This window comes from Balaenoptera acutorostrata, chromosome 10 (assembly GCF_949987535.1).
Source record: "Balaenoptera acutorostrata chromosome 10, mBalAcu1.1, whole genome shotgun sequence".
Classification (NCBI taxonomy): Eukaryota; Metazoa; Chordata; class Mammalia; order Artiodactyla; family Balaenopteridae; genus Balaenoptera; species Balaenoptera acutorostrata.
This window is the reverse complement of record NC_080073.1, coordinates 16792479-16820344: the sequence shown is the minus strand read 5'-3', so window position 1 is coordinate 16820344 and position 27866 is coordinate 16792479. Positions and strand designations below refer to the sequence as shown.

Genomic DNA, 27866 nt, shown 5'->3' with positions numbered 1-27866 from the left:
TCCTTATTTAGAGCAACGTCTAAGCCTCCCTCTTACACATCACAAACTATTTCTGATTTATCTTTTGATGGGACCCCTTCCCCCAGCACAACAGGCACAAAATAAATATATACAAAATAAACAATTACCTAAACTTTTAGGCTAAATTCATCTCTATAAGGAGTCCATTCTATTTTAGAAAAGACAGCAAGGGATCAGGAATTTTCTTTCTTTTTTTTTTTTTTTTTTTTTAATGAGGATCTTGAATCAGATGCGTATGTTTTGATTGATTGATTGATTGATTGATTTTGGCTGTGTTGGGTCATCGTTTCTGTGCGAGGGCTTTCTCCAGTTGTGGCAAGCGGGGGCCACTCTTCATCGCGATGCGCGGGCCTCTCTCGTTGCGGAGCACAGGCTCCAGACGCGCAGGCTCAGCAGTTGTGGCTCACGGGCCCAGCCGCTCTGCGGCATGTGGGATCTTCCCAGGCCAGGGCTCGAACCCGTGTCCCCTGCATTAGCAGGCAGATTCTCAACCACTGCGCCACCAGGGAAGCCCAGGAATTTTCTTTCTTAATTGAACGTGGTAAAAGTGAACTCACAAACATTTGTCAATTCAATAATAATTTACTAAGCCTTTCCAGTAAGCTAGGGATGTTGTACACATTGGCCAAAAAAAAGGAAAAGGAGGATGGCTAAGTCTTCTCAATGTCCATTATTCTGGTTTCTCTAACTGGGGGGCCTTGAATATGATAAATCACTTCCATGCCTGTCTCTCTTTGACTACAACTTCACTTTTTCCTCCCAACTGAAACTGAAGTCTGTTTCCTTTTAAGAAAAGCTTAAAAAAGAATTTTCCTTGTAGAACTCATCATGTTCTTAAAAGAACCCAGGAGAAAGCATGCTGGAGTTAAAAGAAGGATTAGAGTTATCAGGTAACCTGAGTTTGAGTATGGCCCTGACATACACCATGTGATTTTGCTCAAATCAATTAATCTATAGAGGTCTCAGTTTCCTCATCTGTAAAATAAATAAATTAAACTACCTTTTTCTACAGTGTGTTTAATGCTCAGCACACTACTGCAAAATACTGACATAATTATAGAACAATGTAGTTTGCTTATCTGTAGGGACATTTTTAAAGTAGTGGAAAAGAAGTGAAATAAAGATGGATTAGACAAAAATGTTTCATATTCCAATGACAAAAACTGTATTATCAGGCCTCACTACTTGTGCTCTTGAAAGAGACTTCAAATGTAGAAAAATCTTTCACAAAAACCCCAAATATGAACTGAATTTTACACTCAAAGATATTAACCATAGCATTATAACAGCAGAAGTCCAAATAATCTAAATGACCAAACAAAAGAATAATGAGAAATGACGGGCTACTTCCTTCAACATGATAATGATTATCTATCAGAACAACAGAAAGCAGTACCCTTAGTTACACAAGAGCAATGGTGTATTTCAAAAATGGCTCCTGTCACTGTATCTTCTGGGAACACATGAGGGTCATCCAAGAATTCACTGACACTAATATAGTGGCCAGAAAATCTGCAAATAAATATAAAAAACTAGGTAGTCTTCTCATACCTGGTCACAATGTTTTAAAAAATACGTAAATTAAAAAAGTTTTTAAATGTAATGAGTCTGATGTGCATTTAGAAGAATGAATGTATTTGAAAGACAATATTTCTTTTCTGTTTTGGCAATATAAGCTGTACAATAGGAGGACTTGTCCTACAAATTATTAAAACATTATGGAATTAAAATAGGTATAGCATTTAAAATATCATAGTGATGCTGTAGGAACAGAACAATAACAGAGAATAAAGAATTCAAAAATTGATCCATACATGTGTGTGTGTATGTGTATGTGTGTGTGTCTGTGTGTGTGTGTGTGTGTGTGTATATATATATTATATATATATATATATAATATATATATATATATATATGTAGGTATGTATCAATCTATATGTATTTTTATATGATTGTGGTGGCATTTCAAAGAAGTAGGGGAAAGAGTGGATTATCCATTGAAATGTGTTGGGACAGCTAGCTACCCATGTTACAAATATGATGCCAAATCCTTACCTCACACATTACATCAAACAAATTCTAGATGGATTAATATTAAAATTAAAAATATCATAAAGGTCCTGAATATATGTATATATTTGAAAATATTTATAATGTGGAGACTTTATCAAAAATGACACCCAAGGCAGAAAAACATATGTAAATCAAAGAGGTTTTACTATATAAAATTTTAATACTTTAATAAGGCAAAATAAGGAAACAAAAATGAAATCCACTAACTAAAATAACAAAAGGTGACAAATTATGGAAAAAAACAGAAAAAAAGGTGCCATATATGACAAACAAAATGATAATCATCTTAAAATATAAAGAATGATTTAAAGGCATTATTTTTATATTAAAATTGTTTTTAATAAAAAAAGATTATTTTGAAGGTGTTCACACTAACAGGGAAATGCTTAAGCTATAACATTAACAGAAAAAAATACAAATATGTCACTACAGTTGCTCTCAGTTATGGAAAAAAAATATGTTTAAGAAAAAAATAAGACAGCGTAAACAGACCAAAATGATGGCTATTTTGGCACTGTGGTAATATGGGTGATTTTACCTTTGTGATTTAAACCTGCTAAGTTTTCTAAATGCTCTATAATAAGTATCATTTATTTTATCTCCTGAAAAAAATAACAGACAGCACAAACTTTTTTTTTTTAAGTATCTTCAAGGGAAAAGCTTGGGTTCATTTTGGAATCTTACTTTTTATACGTTCCTTACTTTAACTATATTCAGTGGAGAGTATATGCCAATAAAAACCTCCTTCTCCATGTGTGCCATTCTCCTTCATCCAGACAATTCTCTTACTTAGCGGATCTATAATTTTTCCAAAAGGAAAAGAAGTTACATGTGCACATGCACACACAAAGGAAATCGCTAAAATACAACAGATACATTATTTCTCACTGCTAGTAATTATTTGTTTCTGCCAGAGGAGGAAAGCAAGAAAGAAAAGATATATAGGAGAATTTCAGCAGGGAACATGTACTTATTAATTCTTTTCCGGACTAAAATGACAACTCCACTTCGTTTGTTACATTGTATCTTGAAAACTATACCAAGGGATATAAGAAACATGAAAGTTCTTGTGTTCAGCATCCTGTTCTCAGACCTGAGGTTTACAGAACAATGTGGTAGAGTGGAAGGGGTCCTGCATTCTCCCTTACAACTGAAGACGGAAGTCTTTCAGTTTTAGTCATCAACTGAAATTTGTTGTATTTTTCTATGTAATGCCCAAGACAGAGCAATGTGGAACTTCAGAGAAACAATGAACTGAAGAATAACACATAACCTCTGTGGGTAGTAGGAGAATCCTGAGAAAATACGAAGGTGTGAGTAAAATATAGGCATGCCAAATGTTCTTCGCAGAAGACCCATAGCAAGTTTGGAATACTGGTAAACAAATACTTGATGGTAAAATATAACACCACATTGCATCCATTCAAAGATATCTCAGCTTGATAAAGTGTAATACCTTGTCAACATTTAAAGGAACCGTATTTTCTCTGCTATTTGGGTAGGGGGCCTGTCATAGACACCATGTATATACAGGATACTATCTCCAATGGGGGTTGGTGTTTGTGAGCAATGTGATGAGTCTCTAGTTGACCTTTCTCTGACCTGCTATTTTCCAGCTTAGCCAGAATGGCCCAGACAATCACTGGCTTCCTGCAGTCAGTTTATAACTTGGGGTAGGAAGGACCTTAAGAGGTCATCAACAGTGTTTGAATAAATTCTGCACCATGGTGGCAGGCTGCAGACTTCAAACTCATGCGCTTCAAAGGAAATTAATTTCCCACTGGTCTTGCAACTTTGTGTTATATAAATCCCTGGATTTAAGACTAGGAATATTTCTGATGTGCTTTTGAAAATCTGATCTAACTAGAGTTTAAAAAAAGGAAAACAAAATTCCTCAGAACAAAGCGTGGTAGGCCTTTAATAAAAGGTTTGCACTGAGTAAGTCTTATCCCTGGATTATCTCCCTAGTACAGTAACTGGCTGGTTTTTAAAGGGTATCACAGAAATCAGACAGACAAGAATAGGGCATGATCAGGAGGCAGTGCATGTTTTCATTCTTTCAACTGCACTTGGAAGTTGTCCCTGTTCTTGGAGGGGACATGACTGAAGCCCAAAACTAACTTGCAATTTGAATGTCTCTTGATGCATTTCCAAACTGGGCCAGACTGTTGGAGACATTCTCAAATATATGCATTCACACCTGACCCCCCAATCCTGACAGAGATCATGCTGAACCTTGGTAAACTGACTTGGAATTCTCTAGAAAACGTCCTTCATTTTCCATGTGGAATTTTGTATGCAGCTTTGTTAAAGAATTCCTTTCCCTTCTTCAGGGCAATTTCCCTGCAAAGAAGTCTCTTGCATTCTCTGGTTCCAAAAGAATTTTCATAGAATTCATCTGTCCTTTTGTCTTCTAGTGAAGCCTCCCATTGTTCTGGAGACCATTTGAAGGTTGTTTCCCTAAGTATCACTAGTATTCTATTAGCACTAAGATATAGTATGATTGTCTATACATTTATCAACTTGATTACATTTTTTTCAATTTCAGGTGTAAAGGTTCTCAAGTCCTTTTGCCAACACACTACACACGGCTTAGATGAATCAGTTTTTCATGACACAACTGTTCAAGAACTTTGCATATATATAAGGGTTGTAAGTTACGTCCCCTATAAGGATGTCTTATCACAGCCCTAATATCCCAACTGCTAGTTGTCTCAGTTCTTATTAAAATGGATTCAAGGGGGCTTCCCTGGTGGCACAGTGGTTAAGAATCCGCCTGCCAATGCAGGGGACACGGGTTTGATCCCTGGTCCAGGAAGATCCCACATGCCACGGAGCAACTAAGCCCGTGTGCCACAACTACTGAGCCTGTGCTCTAGAGCCCATGAGCCACAACTACTGAAGCCAGCGAGCCACAACTACTGAAGCCCGCGCGCCTAGAGCCCATGCTCCGCAACAAGAGAAGCCACCACAATGAGAAGCCCGCGCGCCGCAACAAAGACCCAATGCAGCCAAAAAAAAAAATGGATTCAAGGAATCTGTCTCTAATCAGGTGCATAAGAGCTGGAGGTTCACAAATGTAACACGAGATATACACAGGTGCTATTCTTTCAGCAGAACCCTCTCTCATTTTCTGTTCTAAATTTTCTCTATACAATACTTCCAACTGAAATTCCCAGGCAGTTCCAAAGGTTTGTTTCCTTTGACTAGGAAGCCAATTCTTGCATTGTTTTCAAGTTCTCCCAACTTGGAGATATCTGGAAATCCAGTGAGTTTTGTATTTCACCTATTCCTTTTACTTCCTGGAGATTTCCTTCATTGTATTATTATGCTCTGATCATGACTTGGTTTTAGCGAACAGCATTTCTTCCAATTTAGTTGAGGATTCTTAATAATGCTTTGTAGCTTGGAATACCTACCCCCAATATACTTCACTAAGAATCAGAAAGAAGTCATGGTCACTTTAATACCTTCCAATGCCTGTTGGAGATATGGAATTTTGTCTCTGTTCTACTTCAAAAATAGAAAGATTAACAAAGCCTTAATTTCACCCTCATTTTACATCTGTATCTTGTTCTAATAGTCCTTTAACCTTTCTTATTCTCTACTCTGGTACTGGAGCGGACAAAATTCTCTCATTGCCTGGCTAAGGACTCTTGAATCTCTGCCTCCCCCCTAATCTACGGTGAGGAATCCAAGACTCAGAACTAAGAAATAACTTTCACTCCTTACCAGCACTGGATTAAGAAAACTCATACAGATTCTGTGTTATAGCCATGGAAAAAACAAAATATATCACATGAGCATCTGAAAGCAGTTGGCAATATTAAGTATGAGCCAAGAATTAACACTTCATGTTTATACCAGATGTCAGGTACACCACTTCTCTCTCTGAGCTGTCAAAAAGCCTAATACAGAGAGAAAAGGTCAAAGAATCCTGAGGGAGGTTAGTGGTGCTTAAAGGTTATAATGATTGAAAAAGATTGCTTTAAGTCTACGTATGTCACCACTTCAGATGTCATTTCACATCACAAGTGGAAAATAGAATAGGCCTTCTTAAGAAATTTGCAGAATACAGTATGTTTTGGCAGTAGTGTTGAAAACACACTATGGTTTCTGTAAGCCAGCCAGCACAGGTCCCCTTATCTGAAGATCAATGATTACAGATGATTGATGGACTCGTTTCCTCACCAGAAAACACCAGCCTGTTATTACTATAACAGATGTAATGTGATCCACTCATAATTAATTGAATTTATAAAATGCCAGAAGTATAGTCAAAAGCATCCCTTAATTTTCTCACCCAATTTTCATAATGATATAATGAAGAATCCACCCCCTAATATATCAAGAATTACAGTGAAGATGAATCAGAACAAATTCCGGGAACTGACTCCACCTGCTCACTGATAAAATAAGATACACTTGTCCTCTACCCCTTCCCTTCCCTTCCCTTCCCTTCCCTTCCTCCCTCCCTCCCTTTCTCTTTATAATTTATCAGTACAGAATTCTATCTTTAAAGAATATTTATGTGGAACTACAACATTTAAAACTGGTAAAAAAAGAATTGCTCTATTTGAAGAGGGAGTTGGGGAAATCTGAGGCCCGTACACTAAGCTGTACCCTTTCACAAACCCTTAGAGCATTTAGCAGAGAATATTTTGAAAATTACTGGTATGCATGATCTTCAAGCTATGTAAGCATTTCCTGAAGTGGACTTCTCAGAATATGTGGTCCCGCAAGATGCTATATAAACAAAGGGTTCGCTCGTCAAGTAAGTTTGGGAGAAGCTGTCCGCTAGACTCCTCCTCTAGGATATGTAAAATTTGTACTGTACTATTAAAAGCTCTGACAAATAAAAGAAAGATGCTTTCTTTTGCTTTCCCCAGCGTTTTTGCAAAAGTGTTTTTTTTTTTTTAAAAAACTGCCTCACTCTTTTGCATGATGCCTATTGCTGTTGCATAAGAATACATAGTGAAAAAATGTTGCTCAGTGTCACACAAATGGTCTGTGAGTAGAAGTATAAAACCACAAGAGAAAATAAGGAGTCTATGGTAGGAACACAGAATTTACCTTTACCTATTGTATTTAATATATCAACCCATGAGTCAGATGATCTTGTCAGGGACACAGTGCACAGGAAGGTTCCTTATCTGTGGAGGGTCATCAATACTACTCAGTGCAGAGAGTATGTACGTGTCATGCTGTATAAAAATCAGAGGGGAAATTAAAAGAAGTGATAGGAGTGGGTTACAAAATGCACAATATTTCCAAATATATTAATGTCACTGAAAACATTAAGATTATTTTAGAAAAATGAGAAAAAATAATTTTTTTTTTTTTGGTTGCATCACACGGCTTGTGGGATCTTAGTTCCCCAACCAGGGATCGAACTTGGGCCCTCGGCAGTGAAAGCGCCAAGTCCTAACCACTGGTCCGCCAGGGAATTCCCCCAAAATTCTTAAATTTCTAGATTTACATAAAAATTTACCTTAGGAACAACAAATGATTTACTCATAGCTACAATGGAAGAATTAGTTACAATTCTGCTTAATTATTGTGTTTACTCTTGGGAATACAATGCTTCTTCATGGGAACTGGGCTTTAGCTGACATCACTGACCTTCCAAGTTCATCTCTTTCTAGATAAAATCAAATGTAGTCTCAAAAATTACAGAGTTTGTACTTACATATAATAAAACCTCACACATTAGACCCCCATGGCTTTGCTGTGTTTAGTTGATTGGTTTATCCCCACTTTGGGGGCATAAAACATTTGCTAAGAAAAGTAATGATGTAAAACTAGGCTAGATGGGGAGAATGTAAAATGAATCTGGAAAACTGTTTCCAGAAGGATTGAGATGTTACTTCCAAATACTGCAGGCCTCCAGGAGCCCATAATTAGCTGTTTTAATTAGCCTTGTTTGGAATTGTTTTCTGTACTCCTGAATCTAACAAAAGTGAATTTTTAAAGGCTATAAACAATACTCTTAACTCTTAGACACATATACCCTTAGACTACTGAGTGAATGAGGCATTTTTAAAGATTAGCATTAATTGAATGTCCTTGAGGAAGAGACTTCTAACTGTGGCCCACAGGCTAAAGGCACCCTCAAACCAAGTACTGTTTGACCCATATTGTTAACGTTTTGGAAAATTTTGCCAACATATAGTTTCTAGCTGTTCTTGTTTTCTCCATGGCAATAATCGGCTGGAACTGAGCAGCATTTGAATGCTTTGGGTGGTTTGAACATTTTGGGTGCCATTTTTCATCATGATATATTGTTGTTCTTACATCTTCTTGTTGGAAGAGTTAGGATAACTTAAACTAGTTATTGGATCTAGATCTCATCACATCTGGGGAAACTGAAAGAAAGACTACAAAGGCCCAATAGCTAAAGAAAAAAATAAGAGAGAACTTACAGTCGATTACATTATTATTAAAATTTTTTGTTGCTCCTCTCTGTGACAGAATGCTTTCTGGCCCATTTGATCAGTACTGGCCATAATACGTGTTTCACAAAATAGAATAGGAGGGGCTTCCCTGGTGGCGCAGTGGTTAAGAATCCTCCTGCCAATGCAGGGGACACGGGTTCGATCCCTGGCCTGGAAAGATCCCACATGCTGCGGAGCAACTAAGCCCGTGCACCACAACTACTGGGCCTGTGCTCTAGAGCCCACGAGCCACAACTACTGAAGGCTGCGCGCCCTACAGCCCATGTTCTGCAACAAGAGAAGCCACCGCAATGAGAAGCCCGCACACCACAGCGAAGAGTAGCCCCCGTTCGCTGCAACTAGAGAAAGCCTGCGCACAGCAGTGAAGGTCCAACACAGCCAAAAATAAATAATAAATAAATAAATTAATTAATTTAAAAAATAGAATGGGAGCAGAAATGATGTATATATACCACCTGTGAACAGACTGAATGAGTCTGACAAGTTTCTTTTCTTCCTGCCATGAGAATGGCATATCCCAGACAAGGGCTACTTTTTCCCAAAATAAACAGGTCACATGGAATATAGCTGCAGCCAACCCATAGCATAGAGCCTACAAAACTGGAAATAAATCTTCATTATTATAAGCCCTTGAGACTTTGGAGTCATTTGTTACTGAGACTTTGGAGTCATTTGTTACTGCAACAGAACCTAGTAAAAGCTGACTGATACGCAGCAAATTTTGTATAAATAGTGAAAAAAACAGCTCTATGTGTTTAATATGCCAAGCGTGTCTGCGTCTAATGAATTTAACTTAAGAGGACATTAGGAAAAAAGCCATAGTAATAACTTAACCAGCAAATGGAAGATACGTGTGACAAAACGCTTAAAAAACTCAGAAAAGAACTGTATTTTCTATGTTGTAAAAATTGCATATGAAGTAAATGATGCTGTTAAGTGATTTCAATATGTTACTGGGAAAAAACCAAAAAATTGCCCAAGTCTCAAAACCTGGCCCTGCTCATTAATCTGAAACACTTGGCTGGCCCCTGCAGACCTCTGAGAATACAGAAAGGTGGTTACTGTGATGTTTCTTTGGATGCATTTAGAAACTGACTCTTGTAATCTTACTGAAAACGTTGCACATGATTCATTTTTAAATTTCTTAGTTTTAAATACTGGTATCCTTTCAAAGTCAAACTTCCTAAAGTTAATAGGGAAAAATAGCTTTTAAGTAAGAGCCAGGTCTAAAAGGGAAGAAGGAAAGTGATTGATTTTGAAACTCCTCCCCTACAATATCAGTCTGATTTTTACTCCAGATGGGCATACCCCCTTGAGATGAACACTCGCACAGAAACACACAGACACAACAACAACAATAAACAAATCCAAACTACTCAGGGGTAAGGTGCCAAGCAGTGCCTGGAGGATCAAAAGCTACGCACACTTAACCAATGCCCAGCTTCTGTGATTATCAACAAGCACCGGTGACTGCCCGGCACCTACCAACTACCCCACACGGGGGGAAAGTGGATGAATGCCATGGAATATTCAGCTACACGCCTAGGCACACCGGCAACCGTGCTCTCTAAGGCAGCTAATGTTACTGAAGGAAAAATTCAGCTGGGATAGGAATTGCCTAGCTTATAAATAAATGAACATCAATGTCCTATATAAGCCAAGAATTCCACTACCCTTTTAAAGTCCAAAATGTCCTACTTAATAAAATGCAACTCCTGAAATACTTCAATGCTTACACTTGCTCCATCATAAATGACATTTCTCTACTCCTTTAAAACATTTCTTTAAGGCATTTAAATTTGTACGACGTGACGACAGTGGGTCTCAAAGTGTGGCTCAAGGCCCCGCTGAGTCAAAAATCCCCTGGGTCATTCATAAAGAATGCAGATTCCCAGAAAAGACTCCCCACTAAGGAATCAGAATCTCTGAGAGTGGGATCGTGGAATACACATTTTTAACAAGTCCTCCAAATAAGCTTCTTATACAGCCACTAGAAATCATGAAATACAGCCTCTTAAGACACACTGTATCTTATACATCTCTGGTCCTAACCTGCTTGTGCTTATTTTCAGAAGCGCAGGTCTATCTAAAGGTGGCAGAGAGGAGCCAGCTATACTCCCAACCCGTTCCCACTTCCCCCATGGCACACAATGGACCTCCTTTGCTCTCAGTGTGACCATGTGACTGGGAACCAGTCAGCAGAATGTGCACATAGGTGACATGTGCCATCCCCTCCAGGCACATGTCCACAAGAACCATCCATGGGTCATCTCTCCCCCTTTTTTCCCTGCCAGCTGGACCAAGACAGAGGCAGCGACCACAGATTTTAGAGGCTGAAACGGAGAGGCGTAAATGGATGAGGCCAGAGATCTATGATCAAAAGCACTTGATGTGGATTTTATCTGAGCAAGAAATACAGTTCAGTTTAAGCTAATATATTTTCAGGTTTCTCTGTTAACAGTAGCTCACGTAAGCTTAATTAGAACACTAGTACATATAACCTCCTCTGGGCCGATCAGCAGCGGCCAGCTGGAACATGCTAGGCGTGGTTCCAAGCCCGTGGAGGCGATGGAGGGAATACCCAGGAGGACAGGCAGTCACTGCTTGTGTCGTTAAACAGAACACAAGCGAGTCTAAAACCTCCACCACATAATCCAACCCTTACGGCTGGAGGAAGGAAACCCAAGCGCTGTCTAGAAACAGGTTTTCTAAAATGGGGTAAAAATAAGCCAATCAAATGTACAAATGTACCCTGGGGTACATGAAGAAAATATAATAAGCCCTCTTTAAAAATTTACTTACATAGTTTAATTTTACACTTTTCTACCTAGTAAACATATTAGGATTATAGTATATTTTTATCTATATATATAAATCAGACATTTCAAGCCACTCACATATATGTCCCTGGGGACAGGGGGATTCCTATTTATCTTTCTATTTCCTTGCACCCTGAGAACAGTACATTTAACTTGGAAAGTGGTTTGGGTAGGGTTCAAAAATACTGACTTGAATACATTCCTATCAAGTTTATCAGCAATGCTTTCAGTTTTTTCTGTATTTAATACTAAGATTATTCAAGTAAAGGGCCATATATATTACAGTAAAATAGCATTATAAGACGTAAACATCTTCCACACATCAACAGATATTTGATGGATGCATGAGTAAATCAAAATATGAATAAAATAGATGGATGGATAGATGGACAGATGCAGGAAGGAAGGGAGGGAGGAGGGCAGACTCAATGAATATTTTTAATTCATAGTTTCCACATTCAAGCACTTTGGAGAAACTCAGGATTTTTCATCTCCATTTCCAACTACAAAATGGATGTTCAGCAATTAAGACTATTTGAGACAACAGATATTCCCTTCAGAGATCAATTTTACTGTTATCCACATAGTAGCACCTGAGGTTTATGTGTCAACCGATTCAGAACACACTTGTCTGAATACTACTACAAATTTATTAATATTCTGGACACCCATAAATGTCAACAGTCACATCAGCATTGGCATATATTCAAAAAACACTTTTACAATTGTGATATATTATTCATTCAGTCTACAGATGGATTCTCTCTTTCTTGTGACATGTTAACATATCTGACTCCCAGGCTTAGGAGCAATAAATTAGGAGCAATATTCTATGGTGCAGAGAGATGCTTATTCCTCAATAACCCACCAACCATCTGCTTTATCTAGATTTCATAATTTGTGATGGTATACAGACCTGCTATGATGCAACTTTCAGGTACATTGCTTTAGGGAAGGGGAAACCCTTGGGTTCTCAAAGAAACGTTTTATATAGTGACCAGTGATGCAAATGCCATGGGAGCCAGAAAGCACATTCTGCCCATGAACATATTATGTATTCCCTACTTCAAAGTTTTGTAAAAAGCTGTTGTTTTAAATTTGACTAAACTACAAACATGAATAGTAGAGGATTGTAGTTCAAGGGAAAATGAATGCCTAAGCCAAGGTGGTGCTAAGGTTACACATTAAGGTATTTGGGGAAACTACTGTTTTGGGTCCAAATCACATCCCAAAACACTAGGTAATGTCTCATCGCCTTGAAGCAAGGTCTAGCAACTGCACAAGTGTTTCCAGAACATTCCTACTTGGAAATTTTTCTTCAAGTTGCCCCATCTAAACTACCTGAGGTGACTTTTGGTTTTTGGTCCTAGGGAAAGAAAAAAAAAAGATGTTGACACAGAGGGTGTAAATCCCACGCCATCTGGTTATGTTGCTAACAATCGTCACCTCTGTCACACCAGGATTTACAAAGCAATTTTTAGCATGAAGTCGCTTCATCCTGCACTACCTGCTGTTTAGCATCTCACACGCTTCCTTTTCACATCCCAAAGGATGGCAGGCAGTGTCCAGGGCTGTCATTGTAAGAAGAATATGCACAGAGCACAGACGTGGGAAGCTGGATCAGAGACCAAAGCTGTTTGCTTATGAAACACTGGGAAACACTCAGGTCTATTTTTAACTCAGAATAAATCTCATCAGGCATCCTTGGACAAAAACCAAGTCTTTATTAACATGTATGTAGGCAATAACTTGATTAACCTATGAATTCCTGTCTAATTAGCATTTATCATGACAGGCCCATGAACTAGTCTTGTATCCTTATTTATATTAGGATAATTTTTTTGCGCATTTGAATTTACAACAATCTTGTGGTGATATCAGCAACTGACTGGTAATTACACTAATTCCCAGGTTTTCACACTATTGGTAACTAGATTGATAATTAACCCAAGGATAATCCATGGCTGGTACCTTATTTTTGGCATGTCGCTTCCTGATTTTCCAGCTAATTTTCAAGAGGATACTAATTCCTTTCACCTTAGAGAGATGCTGGATTATTCTGCAGAGAAGACAATGAATAGGAAGTGGCAGAAAGTGTCACAGAATGAGTGGGAGATAAGACCCCTCTCAAATGACAGTAACCTGCATTGCTTAGGAGTTATGAGGACTCCTAGGAAACATTTCTGTCACCCATCAGGAAACAATTTTTCCTTCTATGGCATCATATAAATGGTGATTGCTCTTAAGCAAAGCAGCCCCACGTTGCTGCTACTTTCTTATAAAGTATCTGCATAGACAAATTATTTAAGGGAGTATGAATAATATATTCAGTTTCCGTACTTTGGGACTCCTATTTGGGTTCTTTTTTTTGCATATCTCCCTTGTCACTTATCCAGTTCCTCTCCATACTTTTAATCAAAAGAATCTCCTAGCAGATGATTTATTTCCACCAAGAGCCAGCACCCTGCCTAGCAACTAAGCAGCACTCAATAAATAGAGACTACTATTATTATTTGTTACTATTATTATTATTTCACCCCTGTGTCTACTCTGTCAGGCTGTGATTCTGTTAGAGCATACGATAGATAATAAAATACACTGATGTCTTCAGTAATCAGAAAATAACAACAAAATTAAAAATTTCCGACCACTGAGAAGGGACCAAGTAGAAGTGAGTAAAAGTAATACAGCAGTTAAGACAGAGAAGGGAAGGTCATGTCCTGCAGGGACCACGGGACTTTGTGGAAAGAGGACACAATGGATCGCAGCGGGGCCATGTGTGCCCCATATCACATGTACTGATAAATCCTGGAGTCACGGCTTCAGCTGCTCTGTGCTGCCTCACATTCTCCACTGAATGAAAAGTCCCTCAGTCCACAAGGGGATGAAGCGGAGCTGATACCAGCTGCTGTGGGCAGAGTTCACCGTCATCTGTCAGTGTCTGCACCTGTCTGCTTGGCACCCAGCGCATATTAGTTGTTAAATGCTTCCACCTCTAGAAACAAGAGTTTGCAGTGCATTCTCAGAAAGCATCTGTAACTGGCCCGATCTAAAGAGGATTCCTTTATTCATTTCATGAATGTATTCATTTGTTCAACCGTTATTTACTGACTGCTTGTCATAAACCAGCCTTGTGTCAGGCACTTGGGTGCAGAGCAAACCTGGACATAGGCTCTGTCTTCTAGAAGCTCCCAAACCAAGAAGTCAGGGCAGGGGATGTAAATTGTGACTTGGCAGACTCAACATTAGGGAGACTTGGATCAATGACAATCCTGTTTTCAGCATCTAAATCTGACGCTCTGGTCCCTATCATTTTCCTGCACAATCTAGCATGCAGGAAGATATGCTTTTGTTCAGTCGTTCGCTCCCCCATGCATGCCGCGGGGTCTTAAGAGCTAATGTACCGCATCTGGGAAGATTTCTTTCCTTCTTTGCCAACAATTCTACTGACTTCCACAGTCATCCCAGACTGTGAGCTTTAAAAATGAAAAGAGCACTATATGAAGTCACCAAGGCAGAGAGGAATCAGGATGTCATTTCTTAGGAGAGTTGTGACTGGCCAGCAGTTCTCCAATTTCATGACAATGGAAAAGATTCATCTTTTGGAACATGTTTTATCCAACAGCTTATTAAGACTCCCTCACTGTGTGCATGCCCAGTCAACTAAAAGATCCCCTCCTTTGTTATCAGCAAGTACATCTAGTCATAAAAATGTTTAAAGAAGATCACTTAGACTTTTAGTTTGGGTCAACAGTTCCAACACACATCATAGACAAGACCGCCCAGCGGTCTTTTATGTTGCTTTTAAAAAATAAACTTTAGTTATTTTGATATTTGCTTACTAGGTGTACTTCTAACCATTATTAGTGTCTACCTAAAACATCACTCCCTTTTCTTTCTCATAATAAAACCCTTCTTTTCTTTTGGAAACTACGTCTTTCTCATCCCAGTGCTTGCCAGTAGATGGAGCTGACTCTGGTTCTCTGCTGGAGGGAAAAATCTCATGAGCAAGGCTCATCCAATGAAAATCAGGAGCCACTGAGCAACAGGCTGTCTGGTCCATTAGGATCTTTAGCACTAAGGACCAGAAGGCCTGGAGTTGCCAGGAGCCACCTGTGCCACCACAGGGAGTCTACATGACAATGGAATCAACATGGAGGGAAGCAGAGCCAAGAAACAGCAAGAAAGAACAACCGCTTATGAAACTGGTTAAACCACTGGGTCCAGTAGACTGGTTCTCAGGGAGCAAATATTAGAGTCTGGGATAAAGATTTTGACCAAAGCTCAAAACCTGTGAAAGCAAGGAGGCAGAAGCAGGATTTGAGATAAGAAAGAAGTCAAACTGTGGTGATCCAAAAAGCCTTGGCCATGCTGGAAGGAAGCTCTGGACTGAGTCCTCCCCACTAGAAGTGTCCATTGTTGGGCAGAGAGGGCTGACCCCTTATATCCTCTCCTTGTTCGGTCACCAGATGCAGGCAGTCCCGGGAAGGGTGAGACCCTGGGCAAGTGGCTCCTGCAGCCAAGGAGATCAGGAAGAAGCGGAGAGCTGGAGGCCACTGGCTGACCCCACCGCCCACAGTGAGGCAGCGAGTCATTCTGGGTGGTACATCGCTGTGTCAACCATACAGCTCTAGTAGAAAGCACAGGCTCAACCCAGTTATATGAGCCAGTAAACTCCCCATTTTCTTCAAGCCAGTTTGAGCTCAGTTACTTTTACTGCTAATCAAGAGAGTCTATGCTTCCCTTCAAAGTCACAGGTCCTCTGAAACTTCATGATTTCAGCAAAATATACACTCCCGAAGTAGACTGGGGAGCCCAATTTAAACCCATACTCACCAACACGAGGGCAAGCATGGCAGCTAATCAAGCCCCAAATCTGCAGTCTGCAGCTGGCTCAGACGTTTCAAATGATCAAATACTGAAGATGGGAAATGTCTGTTTTACTGGGCTGCGGATTTTGTGATGAAAACTGCCAAGTCAATGGGCAACAAAGACTTTGGTTTGGATGTCACAGAACAAATAAAGTCCAGCATATTGACATTTGACTAAGCTTTACTGTAATGGGAAGAAGACTTCTCAGTTTTGCCTCTGGTCAGAAAGATTCTCTCTAACCTATTTATCTCTCAGTAATTCTCATCCTCTCAATAACAGAATGTGTTTGCTTCTCTGAGAACAATGATTCATACATTAATAATGCCTTCTTTGTTCCTGCAAGTGACCAAGTTTGTAATAGTGAGCATGAGAGGAAAATCCAACCAGCACTTCAGGCTCTTACTGGGGAGCAGTACTTATTAAATTATTTTCATATGTGCAGAAGCTCATTTTCACTCTTGGTAGCTATTCTGCTAACCTTCTGAATTTCCAGCAATATTTCAATTTATAGCAATGTAGCATAAAATTTGCAATTCCAACACCCCAGTAAAAATGATGTGAATACACACACATATTTCATTTTCAATATATATTACACATATATCAAGAGGTACAACAGCATATATCAATAAGCATGTGTAAGCATGTATGCATAAGGCAGGAAAGAGAGAGAGAGAGAGAAAGAGAGAGAAACCACAAAGACACCAATGTATGTCACGGTCTAAAACTAAATAATAAATGATAATAGTGTAAGGATGAAGCATTGTTCAGCATCATTAGGTAACTGAAATTAACTTGATCTTGCTTGCCTTTAGAACCTTCCTTGTTGGAATGAGTAAATTATGTTTATAATCTCCTCTGGATAGACTACTTTTTGTAGAGTTTCTTATATTGCAACTCAACTGACAGAATCCAATGCTTGGATTATCAAGTTTCTCAGGGCAATGTATGGAAGCAATAACAGCACATATGCTGTGGGTCTCGCCCCGAAACTTGTTTAATAAACATAAAAAGCAAAAACAGAGCACTTGTTACCTCCAGAGTGTGGCGGGAGGCCACAGAGCAGGACGACTCCCTGTCCTTCACGCACTGACACTGTACTTCTCATTTTGGTTTTAAAATTTTCCAGATCTGATTTGAAAACAAAACAAAACAGAATTTCAGAAAGGACCGTAAATTTAAAATGTTCACACAGAGACATTCCTCTTTTTTAGGATAATAAAAAATCCCTTCTCAGGAACCTCAGGAGGAAAACATTTAACATTTGCTTTGAGAAGAAGTAGGATTTTGATTTCTTTATTAAGGCTTCTAGAAATTCAGCAATAGAAACAAAAATACATACCCACTAATCCTGTAAATTAAACCCACATATTCCTTTTTATTTGTAGCTGTAAAAAAATACAAACTGTTTTTATCATTGGCCAAATAATTTTTTTCAAGTATTTAATAAAGCAATTAAGGCAAATACTATTTTGATCACCAGTGGTTATTTTTAAAAACCATTTCATTTCTTTCAATAATAATCCAGGACAGCAAATTCCAATTCATAGTCTCCAGTTTAAATTATAGCATGGAGAAAATTCTATGGGCTTCATTTTGAACAAAGCTTAAGCCTACGGGGAAAAAAAGAAGAAACATTTGTTTCTCTAAACTCTGATTTAAAAAAAAAGTACTGTGCATTCCATAGTTAATACATACTGTGGTGTCACTTTCTGTATTAGAAAAATTGCACTGTCAATTTGTGAAAGAATATACTCATTTCATAGCTTTTAAGGGTTGATATAAATTGCCTATGTGGTGACTATGAAAAGTAAGGCAGTGTATGTATTTTTAAAATACAACTTGAAAAATTTCAACTTTGAAAAATGCAAAAACCAAAATAATCTTCTTCAAATTGATAAGACTACCAACTGTAGACATGTATGAATTTTCTAAGCACCATAAATCAATACATCAAAGGGAAGTTAGAAGGTCTATGTGTTTCATTTTATTGTTACTGAAAAATAGTATTAAATTGTTAGCTTATAAGCATGGAATAAAGCAATTCAGCAAAACTCACATATGTGTGACTATAAAAGGAGAAAAAAATAGTGTTTATGGACTTATTTTATTCAGAAGTTACCCTACAAAAGTGATATAATGTAGCATTATATCATCTTAAATCTATAACCAAATGCAGCATTATCAAAACATTAAGGCGTTTGAAGTGTAACTGAGCTGGAACTGCAGAATTGGACCATCCAAATGTTTCCCAAAGACTAAGTGGAGGAGTACATCATATCAGAATGTAGCCCATACATGGAAAAATAATTTCAAATCATTATATTTTGACAACCAAGTATGCATCATAATTACTGATTTTCTGTCCAATTCCTTGTTTTCTTCTGTTATATAACTTCACATCATAAAACATATTCATCACTGATTTTACCTAGAATACACGAAAAACGATAAAGAAAAGGTTCTACAGAAACTAACAATGTCTCTTCTCCTCCATAGGTGAAAACCTCTTTTGCCTAAACCCTAACACTGTCACAGGTTTGTCCATTGCTCTGGACATTTGCAGTGATACTATCTCTATAGTATATAAGGGCAAAGAACAGTATTTTTGGATACCTGATGTGGCCAGTTCATGGAGAACATGCATTAGGAAGAGCAAACAAAAATAACTGTAGTGGCCTTAAGTGTTTTCCCGGCTTTTTTTTTTTTTTTTTTTTTTAACCCTAGGGACTACAGAGATAAAAGTAGTATAAATATCCAAAAAGCTTCAGATTACTGAAATATCCTGGCAGATTATATATGCAACCCAAACCCAAGTCAAGGCTGCACATGGTCCAATCTTGACAAGAACTGTATCAAAACAAGCTCTGTTTAGGAGTCAAAATAAATAAGAAGTCATTCCAGAAATTATTTGGTAGAAACCTCTCTGATTTTTCTTCCTGTCTCCTAATTCTTGCAAAATGTGACATTATTCTGGAGCCTCTAATTAGCCAGATTTTAAGAAGAAACCAACTTCATAAGGAGCATCTACAAAGAACTACAACTAGCATCATATTTGATGGTGAAAGACAATGTTTTCTGCCAACATCAGGAATACGACAAGGATGTTCATTCTAGCCACTTGCAGCCAACATCATACTAGAAGTTCTGACCGCTGCAATAATAAAAGAATAAAAAATAAGAAGCATACAGTTTCTAAAGGAAGAAATAAAATGACCCTTATTTGCAGATGATATGATTGTCTAAATAGAAAATAGGAAGGTATCTACAAAAACAAAAAGCAAACCAAAAAATTCCCACTACAAAGTGAGTTAAATAGGTCACAGGATACAATTTCTAGAGAGTAACAATAAACCTGCAGAAACCAAAATTAAAGACACAAAATTGCTTACAATCATTTCAAAGAAAATACAGATTGATCTCCCCTAGAGGGGTGGGATAGGGAGGGTGGGAGGGAGACGCAAGAGGGAGGAGATATGGCGATGCATGTATATGTATAGCTGATTCACTTTGTTTTACAGCAGAAACTAACACACCACCGTAAAGCAATTATACTCCAATAAAGATGTTAAAAAAAAAAAAAAGAATCCACTTGCTAATTCAGGGGACATGGGTCCAAGCTCTGGTCTGGGAAGACCCCATGTGCCACGGAACAACTAAGCCCATGCGCCTAGAGTCCGTGCTCCTCAACTAGAGAAGCCACCGCGATGAGAAGCCCGCGCACCGCAACGAAGAGTAGCCCCCGCTGCCGCAACTAGAGAAAGCCCATGCGCAGCAACAAAGACCCAACACAACCAAAAAAACCAGTAAAGTTTCTAAGGGAAAATTCTACCATGGCAGGCTAATAGGTGTGTCCTAGGAAAATAAAAATGGTTCCTTATGTAAAAACAATGGCTTGCTCAACAAGTTCAATAGTATCTTAATTTTCCTTCCCCAAAAGCAGAGCCAAGAAAGGACTTGAGTGACCTGGGGAATATGGAAGATGATCTCGGAAAGTAGGAGGGAAGGAGTGGGGTGAAAAAAAGAGGGATGGAAGAAAAGCCACCGGCTGGTTATGTTACTGAAGCTGCTACTGTAGTCAGTAAGGGATTGATTCTGCATGAACCTCTGATAAGTGTATAGAATGCCTTCTAGAACCATCACCTTGAAAGACAAGAGTCAGGGTATTTGAATACAGGCTCCCAACCTTACCAGTGAAGGGTTTTCCCTGGGGGCAATCATTTTCCCCTACCCAGCAGAACTCTCACTGTGAACTTTCATGGAACTGTCCACCCCCACTGCACATTAATCAGAGGTGGGCAGAGGGGATTTAACACATTTTGGGGATACCAAAAATGTCTACTGCAAATAGATTTCATACTTAAAAGCCCAGCCTTTTTAGAGGTTTTAAAACAGGTTTGTGTTGTAAGTTTCCAAGCAGACATACATATTCAGTATTTTCTAAGCCTCCTTAGGGAACAGGGAAGCACTTAATAAGATTTTAACACCTTCAGGAACTGTCTTTGTTTTTTAAACACAGTTGAAATACTGGCACAATGGGTGAACTCTAAGCACCTAGGAGTACTTTACAAGACCTTTCCCCACAGGTATATCATAATTCAGCTCCTTCTCTGCCTCTCATCACCCCACTGCTCCAGCAACCCCAACCCTCAGCCACATACACTGAAACAATAACAAACTATTTGGATTTCCCCAAGCACAAAATGCTTGTCAAAAATCATGCAATTGTGCGCTCGCTCCTTCACTGATGTTGCACTTTTATTCATCTTCAAAACCAGCTTCATCCACATCCCTTTCTTGAAACTCTTGAAATTACCTCCATCCTTTCAATTCTGTTTTTTAATTAATTTATTTATTTATTTATTTATGGCTATGCTGGGTCTTCGTTGCTGTGTGCGGGCTTTCTCTAGTTGCGGCGACCGGGGGCTACTCTTTGCCACGATGCGTGGGCTTCTCATTGCGGTGGCTTCTCTTGTTGCGGAGCACGGGGTCTAGGCGCACGGGCTTCAGTAGTTGCGGCTCACAGGCTCTAGAGCGGAGGCTCAGTAGTCGTGGCGCAGAGGCTTAGTTGCTCCGCGGCATGTGGGATCTCCCCAGACCAGGGATCGAACCCGTGTCCCCTGCACTGGCAGGCTGACTAACCACTGCGCCACCAGGGAAGCTCCCAATTCTGTATTTTCTATATTTTTCTATTTTTCCATTTTGTTCTCCTATCCTGGGGGTTCACCAAGATTACAACACTGTCATTTTCATCTTTATATCTCTAGGCTATTACATATTTGTTGGCATTGTGTGGGTCATCAACATACATTTGCATCCATCATATCATTTTCCTTGGAATCTCCATGGTGGGTCCCCCACCGAAGTTGAATCCTCTGTGCCTGGGTTGCAGATTTCTTAACTTTCTACCAGTGAGGTTTAGGAAAAGAAAACAGGAGTGGGCCCACCAGGGATCCTGTCTTTGCTCCACCATAATCCAGATCTGCAAGATTGGAGGAGTTACCACTTGGCCATCTGTGCTTCCCAGCTTTTTATTTGTAAACTGGGGACAACACCTGCCCTCTGAACCTCACGGAGTTTTTTGAGAGAGGCTCTCTAGCATCGCAGAGCTGCAAGCCCTTTGAAAAATAAAAAGAATTATAGAAGTGCAAGGTTCCTTATTCCTTCTGAGTCTCTGGGTTTACAACTCTCCTTACTTCAGTCTCTCTCATCTATGATGTCAAACATGCAAAGATCACTTCATCTAAAAAGCAAAATATATCTTTCAATAACTCCCATGCTCCACTTTTCTTAAACAAATCCCCCTTCCCCCCATGACCATCTCTCTGTTTCCTTCCACTTTTTAACTTGGATTGAATTAAAGTCTGGGTCCTCTGGAGTCAGATAAACCCATCTACAAATCCCTTTCCTGAAACTTAAGTGTTTGACCTGTGGTAGATTACTTCACTTGTTGATCCACAGTTTCGTCATCTGTAAATTGAGGATAATAATAGCAATTATCTCTGCTATTGTTGTGAGAAAGAAATATGATAGTCTACGTCATTTACTTAAAAGTGTCTAACTTATAAGTGTTCAAAAAATAATAGCTATCATTTTTCTTTACGTCCCCTCATAGATCTCACCAAGTCTGAAGCTTCTACCATTGTGTCTATACCAAAGATGTGTTCATCAAAATTTTGATGCAAAACATGCATTTTCTGCATGCCTTCCAGACACATTTTGGCTATTCACCTCATATTCAACATTTCATTTTCCTACGCTTAGAGTAGCCCCTACAAAACCCTACAACTTCCATCATTGTGTTGTTACTTTCTAAGACTCCCACCTCCAATTTGTCACTCCTCACTCCTACTTTTGTTCAACCCATTCAATTTTATCATGTTAATTGTTTTGCAAAGTTCAGCCTCTTTCTTCCCATTTCTAATTTCTCACTACCACCATTTTAATTTTACTGGAAAAATTTTATGATGCAAATTCACCTGGCATGTATTAAGCATATGGCTCCAGTATGCTTGTCTATCAAATCTCTGCATCCCCAATGTCATAAGAATATGCTCTATCAAAACTGACTAAATTCACATATGAAGGAATTAATGGATGAATGAATTTGCTAGGCTGTGTGATAGAATTTCCTGGAATTTATCTCATTTAATTTTCACAAAAGCTCTATTTAAAGGTATTATTTTTCCATTTTCCAAAAAAGCTGTGGCTCAAAGCAATTACAGACTTTGACAAAGGTGATGCAGTAAGTGGTGGAGCCAGTTCAACTGATTTCAAATCCAGCTCTTTTTATCTTTATACTATGTGATAAGTCCATCCAACCTTTGGGCCAGTCTCCCCACCTGCGATCTCTCCCCTCCCATCCAATCCATCTGTCTTGTGCCCAGAGAGTTGAGTTCAGTTTTCTTCATAAAACACATATCCAGTTTTCAATACCTGCTCAAAATTTTACATGAATTTCTCATTGCCTAGATGATGAAGTCCATTTTCTTGCCCTAACATTCAGTCATTCACTCGACATGTATGATTAGTATATGTACATGTATATGTATATATGTGTGAAATATGTACCTATGTTCCAGGTATTGCCACAAAAGAGCTCGGTTTGCCATCTGGAGTATTTCTGCTTCTAAAACTTTACTTATGCCCCATCATTCCTTTCAACTTATGTTAAGTATCTATATTTCAAGGTCTAGTTAAAAATGTTCACCCTTTGTGAAGGAAGAGTTCTCCGATAATCCTGAACTACATGATAACTGTGTTTTAGATTAATCTGTCTCACAAGACTAAGGCTGAGGGCTCAGTCCACCGCCATCTCCTTTTTGCCTTCCACAGATCTCAAAAAGCACCTATCCAGTACAAATGGCTTCAACTCAAGCAGTATGATTCATCCCCTCTAGAAAAGATACCGTCCACTGTTAAGAGCACACAGAATGCTTGTGCCTAGTAGCTGCTCTCTAGCAAGCCCTTCTGCTTCCATCAGTTGAACTGCCTGTATTTGTTAACAGAACTGAATCACCCTTTTTACATTTTTTTGTTGAAATTAAATTACTAGTGAAATACTAAAAAAGTTGAGGGAATAAGTGTGTGAAAAAAAGGGAACTGTTGTTTATAAAAAAAATTTTCAACTTTTGAAAAACTCAATGAAAGAAATTCACCCTTTCCCCAAGATTGATGCTAAAATAGAATACACAAGGCAAAATACCATAAAAGCTTATAAATAAAAAATAAAAATCTTTAGACTATTTCTGTACCCAGATTACTTAAGAAATATTTTTTAAATTATCACTCAAATTCAAAGAAAAACAATAGCTGGAAATCACAGGGGATTCATAATAGGTATGTTTTATACAAATAACACAATGAATTCCTACCTTCCATCAACGAAGAGTGCTTGGCACTGCATTAAAAAACAAAAACAAAAAGCAGAAGACGTATATAGTTTCATATTTGAAGCAAAAATAAAATTGTTATAATAAAAGGTAACTTTTCTTTAAATGATTACCTATTTTAATTTATTAAGGAGCTTTTCAATTAAGAGTCCAACTACTGGTCCTGACTATATCAAATAAAAAAGCCCCTTATGTATTTGGGAAAAAGTAAATGCTGGATTATTAAATCAAACAAGAAAAATTAAGAATAATGTTTCTGATATTGACAGTTTTGCTCTTCTAGTATATTAAATCTAGGAAAAAGAAAAAAAAACTCTTCCCAGTTGATTGTGGATATTAATTTCACCTGTAATACTAAATTTTAAAACACGAACAGTTTAATGTAAGCTGAGCAGTACTATAAATCTTACTTTCTGAAAATTTTTTCTTCTTATACTTCATGTATCTTAAAAAAGCTAGCTTTATCATTAAAATCACATTTAAAAAACTTATGTGGCAATACTACAAATCATTTTCCTTCTCTTTGAAACTAAGATCTCCAAGTATACCAGAGGTTTGAGATAATTCAGAAAATATGCATGAAAACCATATTTTAAAAGTCAGTTTGATTTTAACAGGGCCATAGAAAAAGCCAGCATTCATACACAAAACGTTACCAAATATAGAGAACTATTTTCAAGACTACCTAAGAACATTATATTTCCGAAACTAACCATCATTGGGTGTGTCACAGAGGAATTCTAACAATTAGTTATACAAAGATGTGCTTGGTCTTTTCACTTAGAAACATCTACTTGCCAATTTGGAAATAAAAAGATCACATAAAATGACAATATTCTGAATATCTGAACACATCACACCACTTCAATGCAGTTATCTTAATAATATTCTCAAACATTTTAAAAAAGCTTTTTAACAGTCTAGATTAAAATGTCTCAGTGGCTTCTTCAGCAAAGAATTTGAAGTTAGATTTCCGTTACAGTCTCTGCTACTAAAACAAGCTCTGTGGTTTTACACAATTTTCTCAGACTCTTTGATATGCAGATTCTTCTGAAAAATGCAGATAATATGACCTGCATTAGAAACGTGCTGAGAGGGTTATGTGAGAAAATAAATGCAAAATTCTTGGAATGTATTACGTGCTCAGTAAGTATTAGCAAGCTGCTTCCTCCTCCCCGGGCAACGATAAGCTCTACATATCCTTCTATCCTCATCTATCCAGACCTATGTCATTCAAACCCAGATGAAAGTTTTCTTTCTCATCTGAAGCATTCAACAGCTACTCCAGTTTGTCTATATTTAGCCTCTTGCTTTTAATAGGCATGTCTCTCTTCCCAGGAACATCATAATTTCTATTGTTTTCCCCCTGCAATTAGTAGAGTAGTTGCTAAGTAATACTTGTTGAAATTCAACACATGAAGTGAGTTTTTTAAAAAAAGCTCCGTTATTTGCTAAACTGGCTGAGTCACTGAGACTGTTTATACATTTCATGGAACAGTTGCCATTAAGACACATGTGATTTTAGCAACGAATATATGGTGTTACATTATATGCTTACTTCTATCCATTATAGGAATAATGAAAAATACAAATAAATTAGCATAACGCAATAACCCTCCAACACTACAAGAAAAAATATTAAATATTGAGTTGTTACCCTTATTTACAAATAGACAGTTTATTTTTGAATGATTCCCTCAGCAGCACATTTCCAGACTAATAGCAGGGCTCACAGATGATAAGAACGCCTATGGTCTGGTGTTCAAAGATCACCTTTGTTACAGAGAAAGAAGCTAATTAGATTTATTTTAATTATATGATCACTTCATACTGACAATTTTCATCAAAAAGAGAAAGAGAGAGAGACACATCAAAGATTAGTCATGGACCGCCTGAAAAAAATACTTTCCTAATTCAAGTTAAATGAAGATTACTTTCTAAAGAATCAAAATGACTTAACATGGGCACAGACCTCTTGAGACTGACATAGTTTATCTCTTATGATTCTCAGCAATAATCTGTGAGACAGGCAATACATATATAATTATTCCCAATTTTTACAAGAGCAAACCAAGTCCAGGAGAGGTTAGATTTTGCCCAAAGCCATGCTGCTAATTAAGTGTCAGAGTCAGGCAGATGACACATCCTCTGATTTCTAACTTGGAGAAAAAGGAGGAACATCACATCTGAATTACAGTTTAAGCTTTTGACTCCTTTTCAGTCTTTAGAAATTCTACCTTAGAAAACTGAAACAGATAACTCGCAAGTCATATTTAAGGTATGTTCATTCTTTCAATCATTCATTCAAATTATTCAACGAGTGCCAACAAGGCTGAGTGAAAGAAGATGTCTTTACTCTTCTGAAACTTGCCAACTCGTTTCTTAACCGTGCAGTGTCTTGGTTTCCTCTTCGTCAGCAAGGAGGGATGACACCCACCCAGGAATCCCTTGGGGTTTGATATAACAATCAAAGGTAATGATCAACGAAATAGAGCTTTCAAAGTGTAAATGACAGCAAAATATTTAGGTGTAAATGCTCCTATTTCTCATCACTCTATAATCTTATGTAGCTTCACGTTTCTTCAAAGTCATTATACAATATTGTAGAATGTATTTACTGTTTATTTATTTAGTACCCCTCCCCCATCCTGGCTAGAAAGTAAGCTTCACAAAACTATAGTCTTTCTTTTGCTTCATTTTTACATCCTGGGCACATATTACATGTTAAGCATATAAAGAGATGTTATCATATGATTTCAATAAAGGCTCTCACTCTCTTATGCCCCTATATCAACAATACATAAAAACTAATTTGTCTATTGGTGAAAGATTGATAATATCTTAGATCATTACCTTGGGCACAGCTGATGTCTGCTGTTCTGTTGCAGAGCTCCTGAATTATTAACTTAAAGCTTAAGTTACAAAGCAAAATAGCTAGAAAAAAAACTCCCCCAAAATATAACTGTGAAATTTAAAGAAATGTGTGTATTTCTCCCTAACGTTAACACCAGCCAGACTTACTGTGTCATGTACATCAATTTCAAAACTTTTATAAACAAATGTACATAATTTAAAACTAATAGGGAATAATAAAAAGCTACATGTGTAACAATGACTTCTTGTTAATTTCTATGAGGTCTTTAAAAATATTTAACCCAGAAAAAAATCAACCTAATATATATATAAGACAATAAAGGCATATGTTATTTTGTCACTTTAACACCAAACCCTAAAATAAACTAAAGCATAATAGATGGATATAAATATTATGATAGCCTGCTTGTTGCCATGGAAACATCACTATCAGCAGACCTCTGAATGTGCATTTGCCTATGTTTCTCTGAAGAAAGCAAGCACAAATTCATACTACTTGTTTTCTTTGTAAGTTATATCTGACTTCCAGAAAGCAAAGAACAAGAGTGCAGTTTTGTGCTACAGAAATGCATTACACATGATACTAGGTGACACATGGATCCATTAGTCTACTAGATCCCCTACACTTTAGTACTTAAAGAGCTCCTGAAAAAAGTTTCTTGGTTTAAATTTTTAAAGCACAAACATGTATACAAATTAGAAAGCAATTAGGGCAAATGTGCTGATGCAGAGGGTAAAATAAAGTGAAAATGGGACAAATGTAAATATATTATTGTTAGAATAAATGGGCCAACTTATTAAATGGATTATATTATCCTTTGGACCTGTTTATTGAAAGTGCCGGCAATCATGAAGCTGGT

General features: G+C 37.8%; 1 protein-coding gene across 1 annotated transcript in view; it reads right to left on the bottom strand.

Annotated features, from left to right (window-relative positions):
- Positions 1 to 27866, bottom strand: part of CNTN3 (contactin 3) — a 329425-nt gene that overhangs the window by 127512 nt on the left and 174047 nt on the right. Inside the window, exon 5 of the mRNA XM_007192451.2 lies at positions 17276 to 17371. Within this exon, the coding sequence (XP_007192513.1) occupies positions 17276 to 17371 (96 nt within the window). The remainder of the gene's footprint in view (positions 1 to 17275; positions 17372 to 27866) is intronic.